At 35.0% G+C, this 23,073-nt stretch overlaps 1 protein-coding gene across 1 annotated transcript; it reads left to right on the top strand.

The window, feature by feature from the left end:
• Positions 1-6,782: 6,782 nt before the first annotated feature.
• On the top strand, positions 6,783-7,718 carry LOC308658850 (olfactory receptor 6C2-like; the record flags this gene model as incomplete). Its single annotated transcript, XM_081311766.1, has 1 exon — positions 6,783-7,718. One exon carries the CDS (start codon positions 6,783-6,785, stop codon positions 7,716-7,718), a length of 936 nt encoding a protein of 311 aa, XP_081167892.1.
• Positions 7,719-23,073: the final 15,355 nt, after the last annotated feature.

Genomic DNA, 23,073 nt, shown 5'->3' with positions numbered 1-23,073 from the left:
GTGTTTTAATTCCTCTTCATAGAATATTTTACTCAATATGTTCTGTAGTGAATGCTTTCTAGTTGTAAATTCTTTTGTTTATCATGGAAGTTTTTTATTTCATCATCAAATCTAAAACTTAATTTTGTTGGATCTAGATTCTTGCTTGGCATACATTTTCTTTCAGAGCTTAGTGTATATTATTCCAGGATCTCTTGGCTTTGAGGGTCTGGGATGAAAAATTTGCTGAGATATGAATTGTTCTCCCTCATTTGGGATCTGATTCCTCTCTCTTGTAGCCTTTAAGATTCCATCTATTTTTAAATAATGCCATATTAGTGAAAATGTGCATGTGTAACCGATGTGATTCTGCAATTTGTATTTGGGGTAAAAATGGGAGTTCATAACCCACTTGAATCAAATGTATGAAAGATGATATGTCATGAGCTTTGTAATGTTTTGAACAAACAATAAAAAAAGATTCCATCTATATTCTGTATGCTAGGCATTTTTATTATACTGTGCCTTGGTGTAGATCTGTTGAAGTTTTGTACATTTGGTGTCCGTAAGCCTCTTGTATTTGACTTTTCCAATTCATTCTTCATGTTTGGGAAATTTTCTGATATTATCTCATTGAATGAATTGTGCATTGCTTGGGTTTGAAACTCCAGATTGTATACTTTGTCTTTATTATCTGAATTTCTGTCTTCTAAGTGATCTAGTCTGTTGGAGATGCTTTCTATTAAGTTTTTTATTTGGTTTATTGTTTCCTTAATTTCAAAGATTTCTGATTTTTTCTTTCAGAATCTCTCTCCTTTCTTGAAGTAATCTTTTGCTACCTGTATTTACTCCCTTACCTCTTTGTTGGTGTGATCAATTGATGCCTGCATTTGTTCCCTTATTTGTTTATGATGTCATCAATGGTTGACTGTATTTGCTCTCTTATCTCTTCAATGTAGTTATCAATTTTTGCCTATATTTGCTCATTTAGGTTATTCTTTAATTCACAGATCATCATAATTAAGAACATTCCAAACCCCTTCTCTGACATTTCATTAACTGTACTGTCCATGGGTTTTGTTATTATAGTATCTTGGTTTGTTTGGGGCAATTTCCTTCTTTGTTTTTTCATGTTGTCTGTGTGTCTTCCTTTCTTGCAGTGTTCATCTGAGATATTACAGTTTGAACCCTACAATCTTATAGTATCTGTGCAGATTATCTGTATCTCACCTTGGTGTTGGGCTTCCTAACCCTGCTGGTGTCCCAGCATGGATGTTGCTGCAACTATAGGTGGTGGCAGCAATAGGAGGAGGTAACTCAATATAGCAGTGAAGGTGCCCAAAGATAGATGAAATGTCTTTCAGAGATGTGCTTGAAAGGGTGGGCTTTACACTGGCTTTTTAATGTCTACTATAAGAGGCAGCTGCTTCTAGGCCTTCTCTTTTGTCCCAAAGTAGAGGCTACAATGTGGGAAAGGCTATGGGGATGGCTGCAGTGTCTCAAGATGGAAATGGGTTAGACCTGGGCTCCAGGTGTGGGGAAGGTAGACCCATGATTACCCTGGGCCCTGGCTCCACGCAGGTCAACAAGTTGGATCTGGGCTGGACTTGATCATCAGGGGGTGTCTGCCAGTGGCTGGATGGACTCAGGCCTGGGGATTCATTAGAGTGAATCCCGAATTGACATCTGAAAAATAACTAGGTTGATAAATGTAGACAATGAACCATGAAGTGAAGAGAATGAAATGTGTGGTGTTATAAAAATGAATAGAGTATTATCTCAGGTTTTTTTCTCTAAAACATCATTGGAATTTTTAGCCACATTGGCCATATTTGTTGAAGCATATTCTATAATGATTATTACATTATATATTCTATAATGATTAATACATCATCTATCTTAAGAGGATAATTTAAGATACAAGATGTATTCATAGGATATGTAAACATACACACACACACACACACACACACACATCTAACATCAACAGTCTCTATGTTGCTGTTTAATTGGATAGAATTTAGGTTCAACCTTGTTTTCTGCTGAAATAATGATCTAGAATACTCACATAATCCAATAAATATATGCAGTTCAACATTATTTTCAATTATAAATCATGTAGTGTTCAAGATTTATTTCATATCTTCTGTGAATGGTTACAAAATCCATCTCCAATTTATTAGAATTTAATAGACTTTAATATTTTATTAACAAAAGTCACTTGACTTTTAATATTTAGAACTTAAATTACAAAATGAAAATTTTAAATGAATAGTGAAGATCTCTATTGAGATTTTCATCAACCAAGAGCATCTATATGAAATTTATAGAACATGCTTGACAACAATAACAGAACACATGGAAAACTATTTACTGTTTTTACTTTTTATCCTGAATGTTGGAGACATTCAGTAAATAGATAGAAATTCTGGAGAGGAAAGGGAAAGGAGGATTATTTCCTAACTATTAATGAGACTGCACAAATTTTAGGCTTAACCCTGAACCAAATGCCTATGGTTTAGACTAAAACAGACTTTAGCAAAAGCTTAAATTGCTTATCTTAAATTTGAAAAAACACAAATGTAGGTAATATTTTGCTCATGGTCTAAGTATAAAAGGGTACACTGCTTACTACAACAATTTATCTATTAGACCAAATCTCCAAAGGATTATACTAGAACTCAGAGTTAAACTAATATATATCTATAAAGTCCAGGATACAATTCACCTATCCTAAATTGTAGATGAATTACTACAAAGAACTAGTAAAATATATTCCATTCTGGAAAATATAAGATAATCAGTCATTGCCAAACCCAAGCAGATTTCAATAGTGCTATAATCAGACAAGGACTTTAAAGCAAACAGTTCAACAATAATTTCTGAAATAAAAGGAAGAAAAACACAATAAACAAAAAGTTAAGAAAGCCCACAGAAAAGTATAAAATATATATTTAAGGTGAAAATTTAAGATAAAAATAAATACATTATGCAACTGAAAAAAATTCACTGATTGGGCTTAAAATATAATATAGATTACACAGGGGAAGGGCAATGATCTTGAAATTAGAATAATAAAAATTATGTAATATTTAGAATAAATAGTTATGTATTTAAAAAAATAGCAGAGTCTCCAACATTTAGGATAAAAAGTGAAAGCTCTAGCATATGTGTGATTAGACTCTCAGAGGAAAACTCAGAAAGTGATTTAAAAAAATATTTGAAGATCAATTCAAAGAAAATCACAACTGAACCTATGCATAGTGAAAGCATGAACATAAAAATACAAAAAAAAGTGACTACATATAAAAATGAAAACAAAAATGTATAAAGAGTATACATTTTAAAATAACAACAGATATTTAAAATAAAAATAACAATATATAAAAACAAACAATAAATGTCTGGATGTTTATTCTATAAATATCACTGGTAGTTATTTTATTTTTCTCTGTATTTATAAGCCTTTTTTCTCTTTGATTTTCAGAAAAGCAGTATTTATATTAACTATTATTAATTTTCTACAATCAGTGGGAAAGGAAAAAGTCAACCTTACTATGTTATAATGCCTAAAGTAATGCTAAAATAAAAGAAGGTGGGTTTTGTTTGTTGCATTATTTTTCATTAGAAATAAAAACATCAAGTGTTTAAAGGTCATCACAGCAAAACAAGGTCAGGAGCAAAGGGCTCTTTCATACCATAAATAAGAGGAAAGGGGGCAAGCAGCGGCCTGGAGACTTGCAATAGCTTCACTTGGGTCTCTAAGGACTGCTTATGCCTCTTGGCTCTTGGTGACACTCCTATACTTGCTTCTAAGGAAAACAGAGCCACTTCACAGTCTATTATGCTTTTTAAAACTGTCTAAATGTTCTTTTCTATTGTCATTTAAAAAAATAAAGTTCTTATTTCAGTTGTAAAAAAGAAAAGAAAAGAAGGTTGCATTTGCCTGTGATGGCTACTGTGGTGCCCCTGGCCAGCTTATGATGCTAATGTTTACACCTGTATCTCTGAGGACACTTTCCCAGCACTGCCTATTACCCTCTGAAGCCCTAAAGTCTATTACATTAGAGATTCATTACTAATGTGTAGGTAAGGCCACTAAGGACACTTTTGTTTACCTCACTTAATTGAAAATTGAAGCTTTTATTATGAAGTCAATTTTGTCAGATTAGAAATATCTACCTCTTCCCAGAAAGGTCAGAACCACAGTCAGAGGGAGAGGGAGAATGAAAAGGAGGTGAGGAGAGAGAGGGAGGGAGGGAGGGAGGGATAGGGAACACCTCCTAGGCTTTTAAATTATTGTTATCTTTATAGAAATAGAGAGTAAAGAAAATACTCCTTTGGCTCAAGAAGAGACAGGATTTCTGTCAAGAAGTCCTCATGTTGTGTAGGTGGTAGAAGACTTAGTGAAAACTGCTTTGCAGGTCTCCCTGTGTAAGGATGTATTCCTAAGAATGAGTGGCCAGAGCCCACCCTCCTACCTCCACTGAGATATTACTGGGTGACTTTTTCCATCCATTGCTACTTTGGAGTTCAGTGAACACATGAAGCCATGACAGATAAAAAAGTAAGTACCTTTATCATTTTTTATTTTCCTATTTTAAATTATAGAATGTTGCTTTCTTCTGAGAAAAGTATCAATAACAAAATAAATAATGTAATTTTGTTATTTTGATATTTTATGAATGAATTTAATATTATTTATGAAGTAAGCCTTTTAATAGAAGTGGCAAATATATGATAGTCTCTGATGCCATGTTTCCATGTATCAATAAAACAAAGGTGGTCTACGTTAGTAGAATTCTGGGAGAACACCATTCAGCAACTTCTACCACAATCTCATCCTTTAGTTCATCAAAAGCTGTGTATAAAATATGTAAGTTCTACCTCCATCGACTGACTTCTTATTTGCTGATGTGTTGTCAATTGGTGACTCTACCCTCTAATAGCCTTCTAAAATCTAAACTCAAGTTTTAAATCTCTGCATCTTAATGACAATTTTATGACAGTGTTCTCAAGTACATGAATTATTAATGACTTAATAAAACTGATGTTTTTGAATGAAAAGATACAGTCCTAGATAGAGAGACTGAACGGTGTGCCTGGAGTGAGCTGGGGTGAGGGGAATGGAGGCAGGCACCTGGCTGCAGGTGCAGCCCATCTCTCTACCATGTGCTGCATTTGGCCTTTGTGATCCTTGCCATGGTGTCAAGGTGGGGGTCTAACTTTGAGGCAAGTTGTAATCTCTTGTTATGGTTTTGTTTTCTAAATCCCCTTTAGACTAACCTATGGATCTAGGAAAAAAGTAAATGATATCTACCTTCATTACCCTTAGTAGAAAGGAAATGTTTTAAAACAACCAGTGAAACTTTCTGTCACATCCCATCAAGACTCCAAGGTAAATGTTTTTAACTTTGTGATATTAAAAAATGACAAGCTGTCCAGGTAAATGTTAAAGAGAGGAAATATTTAAGCAACTGCTATAATTAGTTTTTTTTTAAACAAGACCAGACATAGGATAGGTGTTGACCCACAAAAGAATTATAAATCTTTGATTTCTTGCACTCTAAGACAAATTATTGCTGAGGCTGAACATTAGTAGTGTTATATTTCATTGTTGTGAAAGAGAATATTTTTATCCTGCAAAACTAAAATACTATATTTATTAAATAAGAACCCTTGCTCCTTTTTACTTCCCCCTAGTACCTGGTAGTTACCATTCTGCTTTCCTCTTTATGTATATTTTTAAAATATTTAAGAACACATGCATAAATGGAAAGATTAAAGGAAAAGAAATCAGGATATGTGTTCGTTCAAGAGAGAAGGAAGAAGGTAGTGGTAACTAAGAAATAAAGAAGCAACTTCTGAGGCTCTCACTATTTTTCCATATTTGACTCAAGTAGTAGTTACACAGTAATTTTCTTAATAAGTTTATTTTAACTGGACATATATATCTTATCCATTGTCCTAGAATATAAGATCACTAATACCCTTTAAAGATACACAAAAAGTTAATACCAGAGTTAACTGCACATAGACTTCTTCATTTTTATTAATTATTATTTTAATTATTCAAATATATGGGGTACAGAGTGATAATTTGATACATGTAACTGTAAGGCATATAGATGTGTACTTAAGTTGATGACAATAATTCTATGGCTATAAACACTGTTTTCAAGTGTGAAATGCTTTAGAAAGGACAAGAAAAGGTGTCCTTTCTTTTACATTGATTATCTGAGGTATTTTTTTAGTGATGGAAATCTGACTTACACAAACCTCTTTAATCATAACAATGAAAGATAACATTCAAACACTGTACACATCACTTCAGACTGTCAAACTCATTGCTTTCTTTCACATTAAACAGGAATTTGACAACAATGCAGTCATTGGATTCAACTTATGAGTAGTTGAAGAACCACTGGAAACAAAAGGACATTATAAAACTCATCAAATTATATAACATGAAAGGTCTTTCCTAGTCTTATATCTTAATTCATTTTAGAGGAAAAAAAGAGTGATACTACAGTAATTTAAAAAATGTGTGAGAAAGTGCAAAAGGCAATAAGTATGTTAACTAAAACATAGTGAAACCAATATTAAAGAGAAACATTCTCTTCATGAGACATACAATGCTTATCAACAGGAATTTTGACAACAGTCATATATCAAGTAAAAGAAGAAAATGACTACTGGTGGCAGAATTGGATTTCCCAGCCATCGTCTATGAGATCTTACATAAACGTTCGCAGTTCAATGTCCTCTGGGTTTGTGACAAAATTGAAAAGTGAGAGTCAGTGATGAGAAACCATACATCATTAACTACATTTATACTTCTGGGACTCACCAATAATCCTCAAATGCAGGTTCTGATTTTTATACTTCTGTTTGTCACCTATACATTGAGTATAACTGGGAACTTGATCATCATTATACTCACTTTAGTGGATTCTCACCTTAAAAGTGCCATGTACTTTTTCCTCAAAAACTTCTCCTTCTTAGAAACTTTATTCACTACGGCCTGTATTCCCAGGTTCCTCTATAGCTTATCAACTGGAGACAAGACAATTTCCTATAATGCTTGTATTGCTCAAGTATTTTTTATCATCTTGTTTGGAGCTACAGAATTTTTTCTTCTGACCATCATGTCCTATGATCGATATGTAGCCATCTGCAAGCCCTTGCATTATGTGACCATCATGAACAGCAAAGCCCGCGGTTGGCTTGTTATCTGCTGTTGGGTAGCAGGCTTGTTGGTCATACTACCGCCACTGTGCCTGGGCTTAAACCTGGAATTCTGTGACCATAATGTCATTGATCATTTTCTCTGTGATGCTTCTCCACTGCTAAAAATCTCTTGTTCAGATACCTGGTTCATAGAACAGATGACCATTGCCATTGCTGCACTGACCATCTTCATAACACTTCTGTGTATAGTCCTGTCCTATATTTATATCATCAGGACTATTATAAAGTTTCCTTCTGCTCAGCAACGGATGAAGGCCTTTTCTACCTGCTCTTCTCACATGGTGGTGGTTTCTATCACATATGGGAGCTGTATTTTTGTTTATATCAAACCTTCACCAAAAGACCAAGTAGCAATTAATAAGAGTGTTTCAGTGCTTACTACTTCAGTTGCCCCCATGTTAAACCCATTTATTTATACCCTAAGGAACACACAAGTGAAACAAGCTTTTGCAGACTTAATCAAAAGAATTTCAATGATCTCAAAGTAAAAGAACATTGAATTTAAACATTTAACTTATCAGACTAGAGCAGATAGCCTTAAGTATATACTCTCACTTTCTTAATTTTTTATCTCTTCCTTGTCCCTGGTATAGTATTCCTGTCTTACTTATAGCACTACTGTCTCTTGAATTAACAATTAAAATATTCTTTCACTTCTTTTGGCAAATAAATTTTCTTTGAGGTTACAGCTGTCCTCAGAGAAAATGGAATCAGATTTCCAGGATCAAGGAGTCTTGAGTATATTCAAACTAGTTTAAGCAAAAACAAAAAAGAAAGTTATATTATTTAATTAACAGAGAAACAAAGGGCAGTAATGACCATTCTTTTTTCCAATTAAAAAACTTTCCTGACAACAGAAAAATATCATATATATTAATACTATTCTCAATCAGAAACAAGATAATTTTTAAAAATAAAGAAAACCAGAATGTCACCATATACCTGAAAATTAACATATACAAGTTAAGGAACCTGAAAATATCTAGCTTGAAAAAGGAAACTTTAAACCCCTGTGATTTAGAATTCAGATTCTCTAGATTATCTCCAAAATGAAAGATTGGAATCTCTGCACAAATTGATAACCCCCATAATAGGTATCCAATAAACTCTACTGAGGTATTGTAAAGCCATCTTTAGGATGGAAAACCAGGACCAATTTGAAAAAAAAATGTGCTAATGTCAAATTCTTAATGTAGCTTAAACAAGCCAATAGGAGGCAGGAAGCTCAGCTAGATGAAATAATAGACAGAAATTCAAAAACTAAAGCAGTAAAATATATGGACTCTTCCCTACCCCTCTTGTGTACTCTAGGCCTGTGTTCAGTAGCCCTCATCTGTGTGCCTGTTACCTTTGTAGAGTTGACTATGGACAATTAACAAATAACCTCAAATTAGCACTCTCAAACACAGATTTCTGGGCTAGCTGGATATTTATGGTGATCTGGGGAGCAATCAACTAATCTCAGCCTGACTTGTTCTCAGGATCGGCTGGATGAACGTCTGGTCTCAATCACAAATACAGAAGTAGGATGGCTCTTTATGGAGACTACTAAATCCACTCCATGTGGTGTTTTATGCTATAGGCCACACTTGCTCACATGAGAGGTCATGTCACTCCAGGGCAGGTCATTCGAGGTCCAATATCCCTCCTACTGCATTGTGTTACACAAGCATACTGCACAATCAGACGTGATTCAAGAGAGAAAGTTGACAGAGGGAGGGACAGTCATTATTGCTATTTTTTTCAGAGACACTGCACCTTCCTTATCTTTTTAAATGGGATATTTTACAGTTTCCTATTTTGACTTAGTGCTACTTCTCGTTAGTACACACATGGATCCCAGAAAGGAATGGGGTCTAATGTTGCATTTCAAATTAATTTTTAATGAATTATAGCTGGATGAAACTCAAAGATAATACCTTTTGGCTATTCTTAATTCTTCTTTTAAGAAACGTCTTTCACCCTTTTAAATTGAGTTTTGGGGGGTGTGCTATTAAATTCCTTTGTGATTTCCTTCCATTTAACATTTTGGATTCATATATATATATATATATATATATATATATATATGAATTTACCCTTATGTTTTCTTTCTAGAAATTTTACAATTTCATGTCTTACATTTAAGTTTTTAATAGGTGGTGATGATCAGATGAAAACTATTGGTCAGAACTTCTAAACACAGAGATACTAATAGAACATCAACAAATAAAATTCAAAATTTGACTGTTGAATAACTGACTCAGGTGACTGATACATTTGGGGCTAAACTGATGCTCATTTGCTTTTTTCATATCCAGCCCTGCTATGTTTTTAAATGGAGCTATCCTCGATTTATAGTTAAGGATCCTACTGGGTTCTCTTCTGTCTTTTACCTCCATCTCTTCATAAACCCAGTGACAGTTGAATTTTAATAGCCACTTTATTTATAAAATCAAAATCTGAGCACCAGCTCACCATGTATAAGCTTTTAAAAATTTGAAGCTTTGGAAGATTTTGAGCCTTCAGTGATTTAGTTTTGATGGCTAAGTATCTAATAAGTCAAATTCTAAGTATATTCTCAGATAATAGAGGAAGTTAAAAGCTAAACACAATCTGAACTTTAGTTGTGGGAAGATTTGACTCTTATAATGTAGGTTCTTTTTTTTTTTTTCTAACATGAGACTCACTCTCACTTGACATTACATATTCTCCATGGCTCTGAAAGGATGACTTTTGGTGCCTTATTACTATTTTTATTTTTTTTTTATGTTTCTGCTTGTGTCAAAGAAATCATTCTTATTTCCAAACACAATGTTCCTGAATTGTAGCATTGCAACACACCAAAAAATAGATTACTGTATAAGTACATAGTCTTATTTTCCACCAAATACTGCAGTAATTTCCAAGTTTACTGCTTGGTAAATTTTGAATAGGGGATGAATTGGTGCTTGAAACCAATTATCGATTTTAAGGTATCGATGATCTACTATTCTCCTCCTCTACAGTTTCTCAACTAAATGAAAAATAATCATTGTGCTGAGATAAGAATGAATATGTCATTATTGTTAACAAAACTGAACTGTATCAGACAGACCAAATTGAGTACTGTATACTAGACATAAATTAGCAAATCGTGATATTCTAAACAGTACATTAAGCATAATTGATGGTTGCTGGGGTTAAAGAATATATTGCATTTTCATTGGGTTTTGTTTTGTGATGGGGCAACAACAAGCAGGTGGAGTCAACACTAAGTCATGATATGCAGACCAGTCTCAACAATTCAGGAAAGTTCTTTGTCCCCAAGAAAGAATTGACAAAGGGATTAGAAAACATTTTCTCCTTTTTTGTACTTTGCACAGGGGAAATTATTCCAGATTCAGGAATCTTGTTTGGAAAGCAAAAGCTGAATATGGTGACTCTTCAAACCTTGATTAATATGATGCCTTTTCCTGGAACCCTCTAAATGTTTCCCTAACCCATAGGGTTTAATTAAGGGAAAAAAATAACTAATCTTTGAGGGAAAGTATCATATAATTTGTGGGGGCAATCTTCTTTTTTCCCCTTTCCCAAGGAACAGCCTACCTACTAGGAACCACAAAGTGGTGTGTGTGTGTGTGTGTGTGTGTGTGTGTGTGTGTGTGTGTGTTGCTAGGGATTGAATTCAGAGTCTTACACATGCAAAAACCACTGTTCTATCCTTGAGGTACTCCTTATGTCCAGTAACTACCAACCTTTAATGCCCTGGGATAATTGGTGGACCATTCAGATAGTGACCATTGAAAACTTTGAAATAGTTAAAAATTTCATTTTTTCCAAAGTCAGGAAGTCTATCTTGTCTCTATGAGGGGTGGGAAATGAGGAGAGCAACTATTCTTGGCTAGACATTATGGGAAAATTCAAAATAATTATTCCATTGTTTCTTTAAGAAATCTTCAAATCACATTGATGGTATAATAACTCCAATAGAAATTCAGTGGTATAGATATCTTAGGTTCATACACTCATGTATAATTCCTTATATGCTTATAACTTATTTTTGCCCCAGGTGATGGTCATTCAACTCTAGATCAATGGATGGATGTTTCTAACTAATTAGTCTCTATCTTGTTTCTGTTTACTGCCATCAAAGGTCCAAGACATCTTCTGGATATAAATGAAATATTCATTTACATTTAGAGAAGATTTTCCTAAAATTAAGCCCTTAGAAAATAATGCCTATAGAGTAGGAAGACTATTGCTGATATTTTAATCAAGGTGCCAAGAAGCAGATTTGATGTAATTCACTGAATAATACCATATTTGGAAATGTTGGGAATGAAAGCAGCTATCTTTGATGTTCCTAGCTAAACCATGAGTGGTTTATTCTGAACCCATTATTTCCTTTTTTTAACTGATTTTTTTTTTAAAAATAAATGACAGTGGAATGTATTATAATTCTTATTACACATATAGAGCATGGGAGGAATAGATGAACTCTAGATAGGGCAGAGGGGTGGGAGAGGAAGGGAGGAGGCAGGGGTTTAGCAATGATGGTGGAATGTGATGGATATCATTACCCAAAGTACATGTATGAACACATGAATTGGTGTGAGCATACTTTATATATCACAAGATATATGAAAAAATGTGCTCTATATGTGTAATAAGTATTGTAATGCATTCCCATTATTTCTTATTCTCATATTCTGCTCTGATCATGGGAGGTTGTCTCAGTACCAGGAAATCTTCAGGATACTTAATTACATGTCATAACATACTGTTGGGAATCTTGGATAATTGAATCAGCATTACGACATTTCATTTTAAAGTCATTGAAAGTTAGAGTCACATGGCTCCTTAGAGCTAAGCCAAACCTCTTTTCTAATATTTGAATAAGGAGTCCAGGAAAGGGAAAGAAATTTACTATATAACACGTGGATCAGATACAGACTGAAAACCTTCTTAACTCAACTCTGTTCCTTCCCTGTTTTAGATGTGTGATGGGCCTACAAAACAATAAGGTACTTGTAGACAGAGACCAAAACTACTTATTCATGATTCTTGATTTGTACGCACATCACTCCAGTCATTGACTCTGCCATCATAAGTCTTTTTTTTTTGTTTGTTTTCAAACTTTATTTTGTTTATTTTTATGTAGTGCATGAGTATCAAACCCAGTGCCTCACACATGCCAGGATGTGCTCTACCACTGAGCAACAACCCAGGCCTGCTATCCTAACCCCAGATCTGCTGTCATAAATCTTTTTACTGGTGTCTCTGAATACTCTTCCTTCTGAGCATGTGGGTGTCCATGTTTGAATTTCCCTTTCTTATAAGAGTAGTAATCATATTGAATTAGCACCCAACCTAATGACTTAATCATAATTAGATTGTATCTAAAAGGCTCTGCCTCAAAATAACATTAGTTTTTGAAGTACTGGAGGTTTGAACTTCACAATGCCATTTTGGATAACACAAGTCAACAGCAAAAATGATGTCCTCTGGCCTGCCAAAATTTAAGTCCTTTCCATGTACAAAATTAGTGACCAGAAGGTATGGATAAGAAGTACATGAATAGATGCTTTAAGCAGGAAAAACATTTCATTGTTTCTGTGGGAAATTCCAGACAGGCTCCCAACTTATGTCAAAATATTAAAAGCCAGGAATGCACAAGACAATTCTGAAGAACAGCTGGATGCATCCTATATGTTACCAAGATTTATTATATAAGCATGGTAATAAAATGACATTAATGCAAGATGAAACAATATATTAGTAGAAAAATGAAGACTAAAAAAACTCCCACACATATATATGGTAAAATGATGTATGACAAAAGTAGTTCATATAAAAGAGCATTTTCAAAATAGCAGAGGGTGCTAGTAATACTGTTTTTTTTAAAATATGTATACTCTATTTCAATAGAATGTTTAAATTAAAGTAGTACTTTAACAAAAACATAGAGTTAAGATCATACTTAATGGCAAAAAATAAAAACCTAAATACATTCTACTTAAAATCAGGAATAAGGCAAGAGTAGCCACAGTGAAATTTCAATTAAAAAAAAGGTAGAAAAGTTGAAGAAAATAAGTAGAGCTACAACACTTATTTGCAAATCTTTGTCTATGTAAACAATAGATCAAAAAAAGTCTACTAGAACTAAGTGAGCATAGCAAAACTACTAAATTGAAGGTCAATAAACAAAAATCAATTTTATTTCTAGATACTGGAAATAAGTAGTCTAAAAATAAAATTATAATAATGAAAATAGCATAATTGTCCTCTAAATGAATTTAGCAAGAAGTACCACCCCCTCTCAGAAAAAAAGGAGTGGGTAGAATGCCCCTGGATTCAATCAACAGTATCAATAGATATGGGGAAAGCATTTGATAAAATTCAACATCTCATCATGATAAAAATTCTCAATAAACTATGTATAAGTACAGGAAACATCTAAGATTCTACTGAATGAGGACAGTTTGAAGCTCTTCTTAACAGAATACCCACTTTCACTATTTCTATTCCACACAGTAGTAAAATCCAGACAGAGTATTAAGACAGGAAAAATAAAGGGCATCTAAATTAGGAAGGAGAAAATTAGATTGTCCCTGTTTGCAGGGGCAATTTTTATATAGAAAAAAATCAAAATACTTTTCTAAAAATATATTAAAACTGATAAACAAATTCAGTAAATTTTCAGGATACAAAATTAATGTACAAAACTTAGTAGCATATCTAAAAACTAATAATAAAGTAGCTGAAAAAGAAATCAAGAAAGTCATCCATTCATAATAGCTATTAAAAATGTAAACTATTGATCCAACATGGCGGCGGGCATGGAGGTATCAAGTCTCTGACCTCTCCAGCTGCATGGGCATAAATTGTCTTAAATCGTCTAAACGCTGTTTGCTCAAGATCACTAGGCATTGCTGAGCTAAGTGGATCTGGGGTGAACAGTCTGGGTCTCTCAGAACACACACCGAGCCCGTAGGGGCCGAATTCAGGCTCCCATTCGCCTGCATCTCACAGACAAACTGCTCTGGCTCAGTGCTAAAGAACCCGCGGAAACTGCTTCTCGGTCCGGGTCCCGCCGAATACTGTGGAGGTAAATACCAACCAAGCCTTCATAGGCAGTGGCAACAGAATTGAGACGGGGCTTGGGAGGGCCGGTCAGGACCCCCCCTTTGCTTTGGTCACCCTGCAAAGGGAACCAAATGCTGCCGTTCACATGGGATACCAACATGGCAGAGAACTGACGACACCAGAAAGTGGCGGAGGAGATAACTTCATTGATACCAGTGGCGACAGGTGTGTAACCCCCTAGCCCCCCCCTCCACACAGCAGGGAAACCTCAAGGGCCCCTCCCAGCTCTCCCATGAGCGCGATAGTCAGACTGAGGGATTCAGGATGGCGCAGGACCCCCCTCCCCCCCCCCGCTACCGCTCCCACCAGTGCAGATGACTGAGGTCTCTTGCACCAGCTCCCGGGGGCATGGCTACCAGAGGGCAAGCAAAATACGCTGAGAGCTCTCAGCCCCAAGCTCCACAACCTTAGGGGGTGAGGGATTGGCAAGCAGGGAGAGTGTGCCCAGTTGTTCAAGAAGATAGGGATCCTGTAAGCAGCAGACCTGGCGTGTAACCAGTATTGTGGTGAGCGTCACCTGTGAACGGGGCCAGTAGCGAGGTGAATAGACACAAGAAATGGCCCAAGGCATTCAGGAGTGGAGACCCGCCCAGTTGGGAAGGAGGTGCTGCTGCACAGAGATTGGTTCCCGCGCACTGAGAGGAGAAGCTTGGCCCGGTGGGCACAGCTCCACCTACTGGAAGAGAAGTTAATCAAACTCTAAGACTGCATTTTTTAATTTTTTTCTTTGATTTTTAATTTTTTTTTCTTTTTTAATTTTTTAAAATACTTTTTGTATTTTTTTATTTTTTATTTTCACTTTTTTTGATTATTTTTTTTAAATCTTTTCTTTTTTTATTTTCTACTTTTTTCTTCTGTCTTTTCATTTCTTTTCAATTTCCTTATTCCTCTTTCCTTGAATTCTATCTGTTTACTCTCATTCTCTTTAGTGACTTCTTCCCTTCCCTTCTAATACCTTTCCTCCTAAGCAATACGACACTGTTTATGTGTAATTTACTAAATATGTATAGGTCAATGTTCTGGGACGTTATATAGTGCTACCAAGACCTTAACTTCCCCAAAATACTCAAGACCATTCTCCTGTTAATATCCCTTGTCAGTAGAGCAACCTCCCAAGTTTGCCAAGAGATATCAACCTCAATACCATCACATCATTCGACCTAAATATAAGTCCCAAGACCAAATCGCAGACCGATATATGCCATCAGAATCCGTACACAGTTTAGGAAACGAATGAATCTACACTAAAGTGCAACAAAACTCATCATCTCTAGTCATAGTCTCCCAACACAAAAGAGAGACCCCAGAGACACACAAAACCAAATAAATTTATAAGAGTAATCAGTAACTTAGCAGTCAAACAGAGCAAGAAGTAGCATAAGCAGCATGAAAATGCAAGGAAGAAAAGAAGTACAAACAATGCAGGACAGCCTAAATATACAGGAGGATGTAGAAGCATCAGAAAAATGGCCAAATAAAGAACTCAAAAAATACCTTAGACAGATGGAATGGAATATTAAAGAGGATATGAGACAGCAAATTCAAACAATGAAAGAACTCATTGAAAATGAAATACACAAGCAAATAAAAGAAGCAAATAAGCATCTTTATCAGGAGATAGAGATTATAAAAAAAATCAAATAATAATTTTAGAAATGAAGGAAACTATAACCCAAATTAAAAACTCAAATGAGAGTACCACCAACAGAGTGGAGCAAGTAGAAGCCAGAACATCAGATAATAAAGACAAAATATATCATCTTGAAAAGAGTCTAGCCAACTCAGAGAGGCTGGTAAAAAATCACGAGAAAAACATCCAAGAGATATGGGATAACATAAAAAAACCAAACTTAAGAGTCATTGGGATAGAGGAAGGCATAGAGGTTCAAACCAAGGGAATGAACAACCAGCTGAATTAAATAATTATAGAAAACTTTCCAGACATAAAAAAGGAAATGGATGTACAAATTGTAGATGCATACAGGACACCAAGCATACAAAATCACAGTAGACCAACGCCAAGACGCATTGTTATGAAGATATCCAATATATAGAACAAAGAGAAAATATTAAAAGCTACGAGAGAAAGGAGGCAGATTACATTCAGGGGTAAACCAATAAGGTTAACAATGAATTTTTCATCACAGACGCTGAAAGCGAGAAGATCCTGTAACAACATATTTCAAACTCTGAAAGACAATGGATGCCAACCGAGAATTTTGTACTCCACAAAATTAAGCTTCAGGTATGACAACAAAATAAAAATCTTTCATGATAAACAAAAGTTAAAAGAATTTGCAGCCAGAAAACCAGCATTGCAAAGCATCTTGAGCAAAACACTACACGAGGAAGAAATGAAAAACAATAAACAAAACCAACAGTGGGAAGTACCTCAGTAAGCCAGAGAGCGGGGGGGGAAGCTAATCATGGAGAAGCAAACCAAATTTTAAAAAAAAGATAAATAATCAAACATGGCTGGAAGTACAAATCATATATCAATAGTAACTCTAAACATAAATGGCTTAAACTCACCAATAAAGCGACATAGGCTGGTAACATGGATTAAAAAAAAAAATCCAACAATATGCTGCCAACAGGAGACACATTTGATTGGAAAAGACATATACAGGCTGAAGGTGAAAGGTTGGGAAAAAACATACCACGCACACGGTCCTCATAAACAAGCAGGGGTGGCCATCCTCATATAGAATAAAATCAACTTCAAGATTAAGTTAATCAAAAGGGATAAGGAAGGACAATATATACTGTTAAAAGGAACCATTCACCAAAAAGATATAAAACTTATCAATATTTATGCACCAAATAATGGTGCTGCAACATTCATAAAACAAACTCTCCTCAAGTTCAAGAGTCAAATTGACCACAACACAATAATTATGGGTGACTTCAACACACCTCTCTCACCATTGGACAGATCCTCCAAACAAAATTTGAATAAAGAAACCATAGAACTCAATATCACAATCAATAACCTAGACTTAACTGACATATATAGAATATATCAACCATCATCAAGTGGATATACTTTTTTCTCAGTAGCACATGGATCCTTCTCAAAAATAAACCATATATTATGCCATAGGGCAACCCTCAGTAAATATAAAGGGGTGGAGATAATGCCATGCATTTTATCTGAACATAATGGAATGAAACTGGAAATCAATGATAAAAGAAGGAAAGAAAAACCATACATCTCATGGAAAATGAACAATATGTTACTGAATGATCAATGGGTTACAGAAGACATAAAGGAGGAAATCAAAAAATTCTTAGAGACAAATGAAAATACAGACACAACATATTGGAATCTATGAGACACAATGAAAGCAGTTTTAACAGGGAAATTCATTGCCTGGAGGTCATTCCTCAAAAAAAGAAAAAACCAACAAAAAAATGAGCTCACACATCATCTCAAAGCCCTAGAAAAGGCAGGACAAAACAACAGCAAATATAACAGAAGGCAAGAAATAATTAAAATCAGAGCAGAAATCAATGAAATTGAAACAAAAGAAACTATTGAAAAAATTGATAAAACTAAAAGGTGGTTCTTTGAAAAAATAAATAAAATCGACAGACCCTTAGCCATGCTAATGAAGAGAAGAAGAGAGAGAACTCAAATTACTAACATACAAGATGAAAAAGGAAATATCACAACAGATGCTACAGAAATACAGAAGACAATTAGAAATTATTTTGAAATGCTATATTCCAATAAAATAGAAGATAGTGAAGACATTGATAAATTTCTTAAGTCATATGATTTGCCCAGACTGAATCAGGAGGATACACACAATTTGAACAGACCAATATCAATGGATGAAATAGAGGAAGCAATCAAAGGACTATGAACCAAGAAAAGCCCAGGCCCGGATGGGTGTACAGCGGAGTTTTACAAAACCTTTAAAGAAGAATTAAAACCAATACTTTTCAAGTTATTTCAGGAAATAGAAAAAGAGGGAGCCCTTCCAAATTCATACTATGAGGCCAACATCACCCTGATTCTGAAACCAGACAAAGACACCCCAAAGAAAGAAAACTACAGACCAATATCTCTAATGAACCTAGATGCAAAAATCCTCAATAAAATTCTGGCGAATCGGAAATAAAAACACATCAAAAAAAATTGTGCACCATGATCAAGTAGGATTCATCCCTGGGATGCAAGGATGGTTCAATATACGGAAATCAATAAATGTTATTCACCACATCAATAGACTTAAAGATAAGAACCATATGATCATCTCGATAGATGCAGAGAAAGCATTCGACAAAGCACAATACCCCTTTATGTTCAAAACACTAGAAAAACTAGGGATAACAGGAACTTACCTCGACATTGTAAAAGCTATCTATGCTAAGCCTCAGGCTAGCATCATTCTGAATGGAGAAAAATTAAAGGCATTCCCTCTAAAATCTGGAACAAGACAGGGATGCCCTCTATCACCACTTCTATTCAATATAGTCCTGCAAACACTGGCCAGAGCAATTAGACAGATGAAAGAAATTAAAAGCATAAAAATAGGAAAAGAAGAACTTAAATTATCACTATTTGTGGATGACATGATTCTATACCTAGAAGACCCAAAAGGGTCTACAAAGAAACTACTATAATTAATAAATGAATTCAGCAAAGTGGCAGGATATAAAATCAACACGCATAAATCAAAGACATTCCTGTACATCATCGACAAAACTTCTGAATCGGAAATGAGGAAAAACACCCCATTCACAATATCCTCAAAAACAAAAAATACTTGGGAATCAATCTAACAAAAGAGGTGAAAGACTTATACAATGAAAACTACAAAACCCTAAAGAGAGAAATAGAAGAAGATCTTAGAAGATGGAAAAATATACCCTGTTCATGGATAGGCAGAACTAACATCATCAAAATGGCAATATTACCAAAAATTCTCTATAGGTTTAATGCAATGCCAATCAAAATCCCAATGACATTTCTTGTAGAAATAGATAAAGCAATCATGAAATTCATATGGAAAAATGAAAGACCCAGAACAGCAAAAGCAACTCTAAGCAGGAAGTGTGAATCAGGCGGTATAGCTATACCAGATTTCAAATTATACTTCAGAGCAATAGTAACAAAAACAGCACGGTACTGGTACCAAAACAGGTGGGTGGACCAATGGTACAGAATAGAGGACACAGAGACTAATCCACAAAGTTACAACTATCTTATATTTGATAAAGGGGATAAAAGCATGCAATGAAGGAAGGATAGAATCTTCAACAAATGGTGCTGGGAAAACTGGAAATCCATATGCAACAAAATGAAACCAAATCCCTTTCTCTTGCCATGCACAAAAATTAACTCAAAATGGATCAAGGAGCTTGATATCAAATCAGAGACTCTGCGTCTGATAGAAGAAAAAGTTGGCTCCGATCTACAGATTGTGGGGTTGGGCTCCAAATTTCTTAATAGGACACCCATAGCACAAGAGTTAATAACAAGAATCAACAAATGGGACTTACTTAAACTGAAAAGTTTTTTCTCAGCAAGAGAAACAATAAGAGAGGTAAATAGGGAGCCTACATCCTGGGAACAAATTTTTACTCCTCACACTTCAGATAGAGCCCTAATATCCAGAGTATACAAAGAACTCAAAAAATTAGACAATAAGATAACAAATAACCCAATCAACAAATGGGCCAAGGACCTGAACAGACACTTCTCAGAGGAGGACATACAATCAATCAACAAGTACATGAAAAAATGCTCACCATCTCTAGCAATCAGAGCAATGCAAATCAAAACCACCCTAAGATACCATCTCACTCCAGTGATATTGGCAGCCATTATGAAGTCAAACAACAACAAGTGCTGGAGAGGATGTGGGGAAAAGGGTACACTTGTACATTGCTGGTGGGACTGCAAATTGGTGCGGCCAATTTGGAAAGCAGTATGGAGATTCCTTGGAAAGCTGGGAATGGAACCACCATTTGACCCAGCTCTTCCCCTTCTTGGACTACTCCCTAAAGACCTTAAAAGAGCATGCTACAGGGATACTGCCACATCGATGTTCATAGCAGCACAATTCACAATAGCTAGACTGTGGAAGCAACCTAGATGCCATTCAATAGATTAATGGATTAAAAAAAATGTGGCATTTATACACAATGGAGTATTACTCTGCACTAAAAAATGACAAAATCATGGAATTTGCAGGGAAATGGATGGCACTAGAGCAGATTATGTTAATTGAAGCTAGCCAATCCCTAAAAAATAAATGCCAAATGTCTTCTTTGATATAAGGAAAGCAACTAAGAACAGAATAGAGAGGAAGAGCATGAGAAGAAGATCACCACTAAACAGGGATGGGGGGGGGCAAAGAGAGAGAGAAGGGAAATTGCATGGTAAAGGAAGGAGACCCTCATTGTTATACAAAATTACATATAAGAGGAAGTGAGTGGAAAGGGAAAAAAAACAAGAGAGAGAAATGAATTACAGTAGATGGGGTAGGGAGAGAAGATGGGAAGGGAGGAGAGGGGAGGGGAGGGAAGGGGAGGGAAGGGGGGATAGTAGAGGATATGGAAAGGCAGCAGAATACAACATACACTAGTATGGCAGTAGGTAAAAAAGTGGATGTGTAACCGATGTGAATCTGCAATATGTATGTAGGGTAAAATTGGGAGTTCATAATCCTCTTGAATCAACTGTATGAAATATGATATGTCAAGAACTTTGTAATGTTTTGAACAACTGCTAAAAAAAATAAAAAGTTAAACCCAGGGGCTGGGAGTGCAGCTAAAAACAAAACAAAACAAAACAAAACAAAACAAAAAACAAAAAACAATCTCAGCCCAAATAAAGAAGCATGCCCTATAGTTATTGCCAGGGGTTCATTTTAATTTGACAGATTCATGTGGTTGAATAAAATTGAGGTCTCATTGTCAATGCATAGAAGAAAAGGAAAATTAGAAAATAGGGAAAAACACAAATATATTTTATTAATTTTAATTTTTTAAACACTATAATATATAATATTTGAAATATCAAATTAACTAGACACAGTGGCACATGCCTGTAATTCCAGTGGCTTGGGAGGCTGAAGCAGGAGGATCACAAGTTCATAGCCAGCCTCAGCAAAAGCAAGGCACTAATCAACTCAGTGAGACCTTGTCTCTAAATAAAATATAAAGTAGGGCTGGGGATGTGGCTCAATAGTTGAGTTCGGGTTCAATCCCTGGTAACCCCCCCACCAAAAAAATAATCAAATAAAATCCAGACACAGTGGCACATGCCTATAATCCAGGTGGCTTGGGAGGCTGAGGCAGGAGGATTGTGAGTTTAAAAACAACCTTAGCAACATATCAAAACCCTAAGCAACTCAGTGGGACCCTGTCTGTAAATAAAAATACAAAAAAGGGCTGAGGATGTGGCTCAGTGTATAAATGCCCCTGGGTTCAATCCCCAGTATCAAAAAAAAAAAAAAAAAAAAAAAAAAAGAATGAAATGAAAAGCACATGATCAACAGGTATTTTGATAGATTTTGGAAGAGCATTTGATAAATTTATTACCCACTGATGATTTTACAATAATTCTTAAATCTAAAAATAGAAAAATTAAAAAGAAAAAAAAATGTAAACTATTGAGGAATAATACTTTTCAATGGCAGCAAAAATATCTCTATAATGAAAACTAAAAAATATTGATAAAATAAACTGAACAAAGCCCAGGATTTAAGGATCTTTCATGTTCATGGATTTGACGAATTTATATTGTTAAAATGCAATACTACCCAAATCATTTACAGATTTAGTGCAATCCCCATCAAATTACCAAATATATTCTTCACATTACTTCCAAATAGGCAAAAACGATTTTGAGCAAAAGAGGCAAAACTGGAGCAGCACAATTCCTGATTTCAAAACATAATATAAAGCTATGGTAGCAAAAACAGCCTGGTACTGGCATTAAAGTAAATGCACAAAACAAAGCAACAGAAGAGATAAGGTAGAAGTAAATCTACAGATACACAGCCAACTATTTTTCATCAAAGTTTTCAAGAATACACAATGAGTAAATGACAGTCTTTTCAAAAAATAGTGGTAGGGAAAACATGTATCCATATGCAGAATCTAGATCCCAACCTCTCCCTATATGCAAACATAAACTCAAAATGACTTAAATGTCATACACAAACTTTTGAAATTATTAGAAAACATAGAAGAGACACTTTAGGATATTGGTCTGGGCAAAGTCCTTTTTGAATAATTCACAAAGCACAGGAAACAAAACAAAAATAAACAAATAGTATTATATCAAATGAAAAATCTTCTACACTGCAAATGAAACAATCAACAAAGTAAACCTGCAGAATGGGAATAAATTTTTCAAACTATTCATTCAACAAAAGGATGAATAACAAGAATATATAAAGAATTCAAATACTCAATAGCAAAAGTAGCAAAAATCTAATTTTAAAATGAGCAAATGATCTAAATAGAAATGTCTCAAAAAGAAGACCTACAGCTGGGTGCGGTGGGAAATGCCTGTAATTTCAGTGGCTTGGGAGACTGAGGAGGATTGAGTGTTCAAAGCCAGCCTCAACAATGGTGAGGCACTTAGCAACTTAGAGAGACCCTGTCTCTAAATGTAATATAAAATAGGAATGGGGATGTGACTCAGTGGTTGAGTGCCCCAGATTTGAATCCCCAGTACAAAAAAAGAAGACCTACAAGTGGCTAAAAAGTTTA

This window comes from Spermophilus citellus (genome assembly GCF_964194105.1).
Source record: "Spermophilus citellus genome assembly, chromosome: 10".
Lineage (NCBI taxonomy): Eukaryota > Metazoa > Chordata > Mammalia > Rodentia > Sciuridae > Spermophilus > Spermophilus citellus.
The sequence above is the reverse complement of the archived record's forward strand: the minus strand, read 5'-3'. Positions and strand labels throughout refer to the sequence as shown.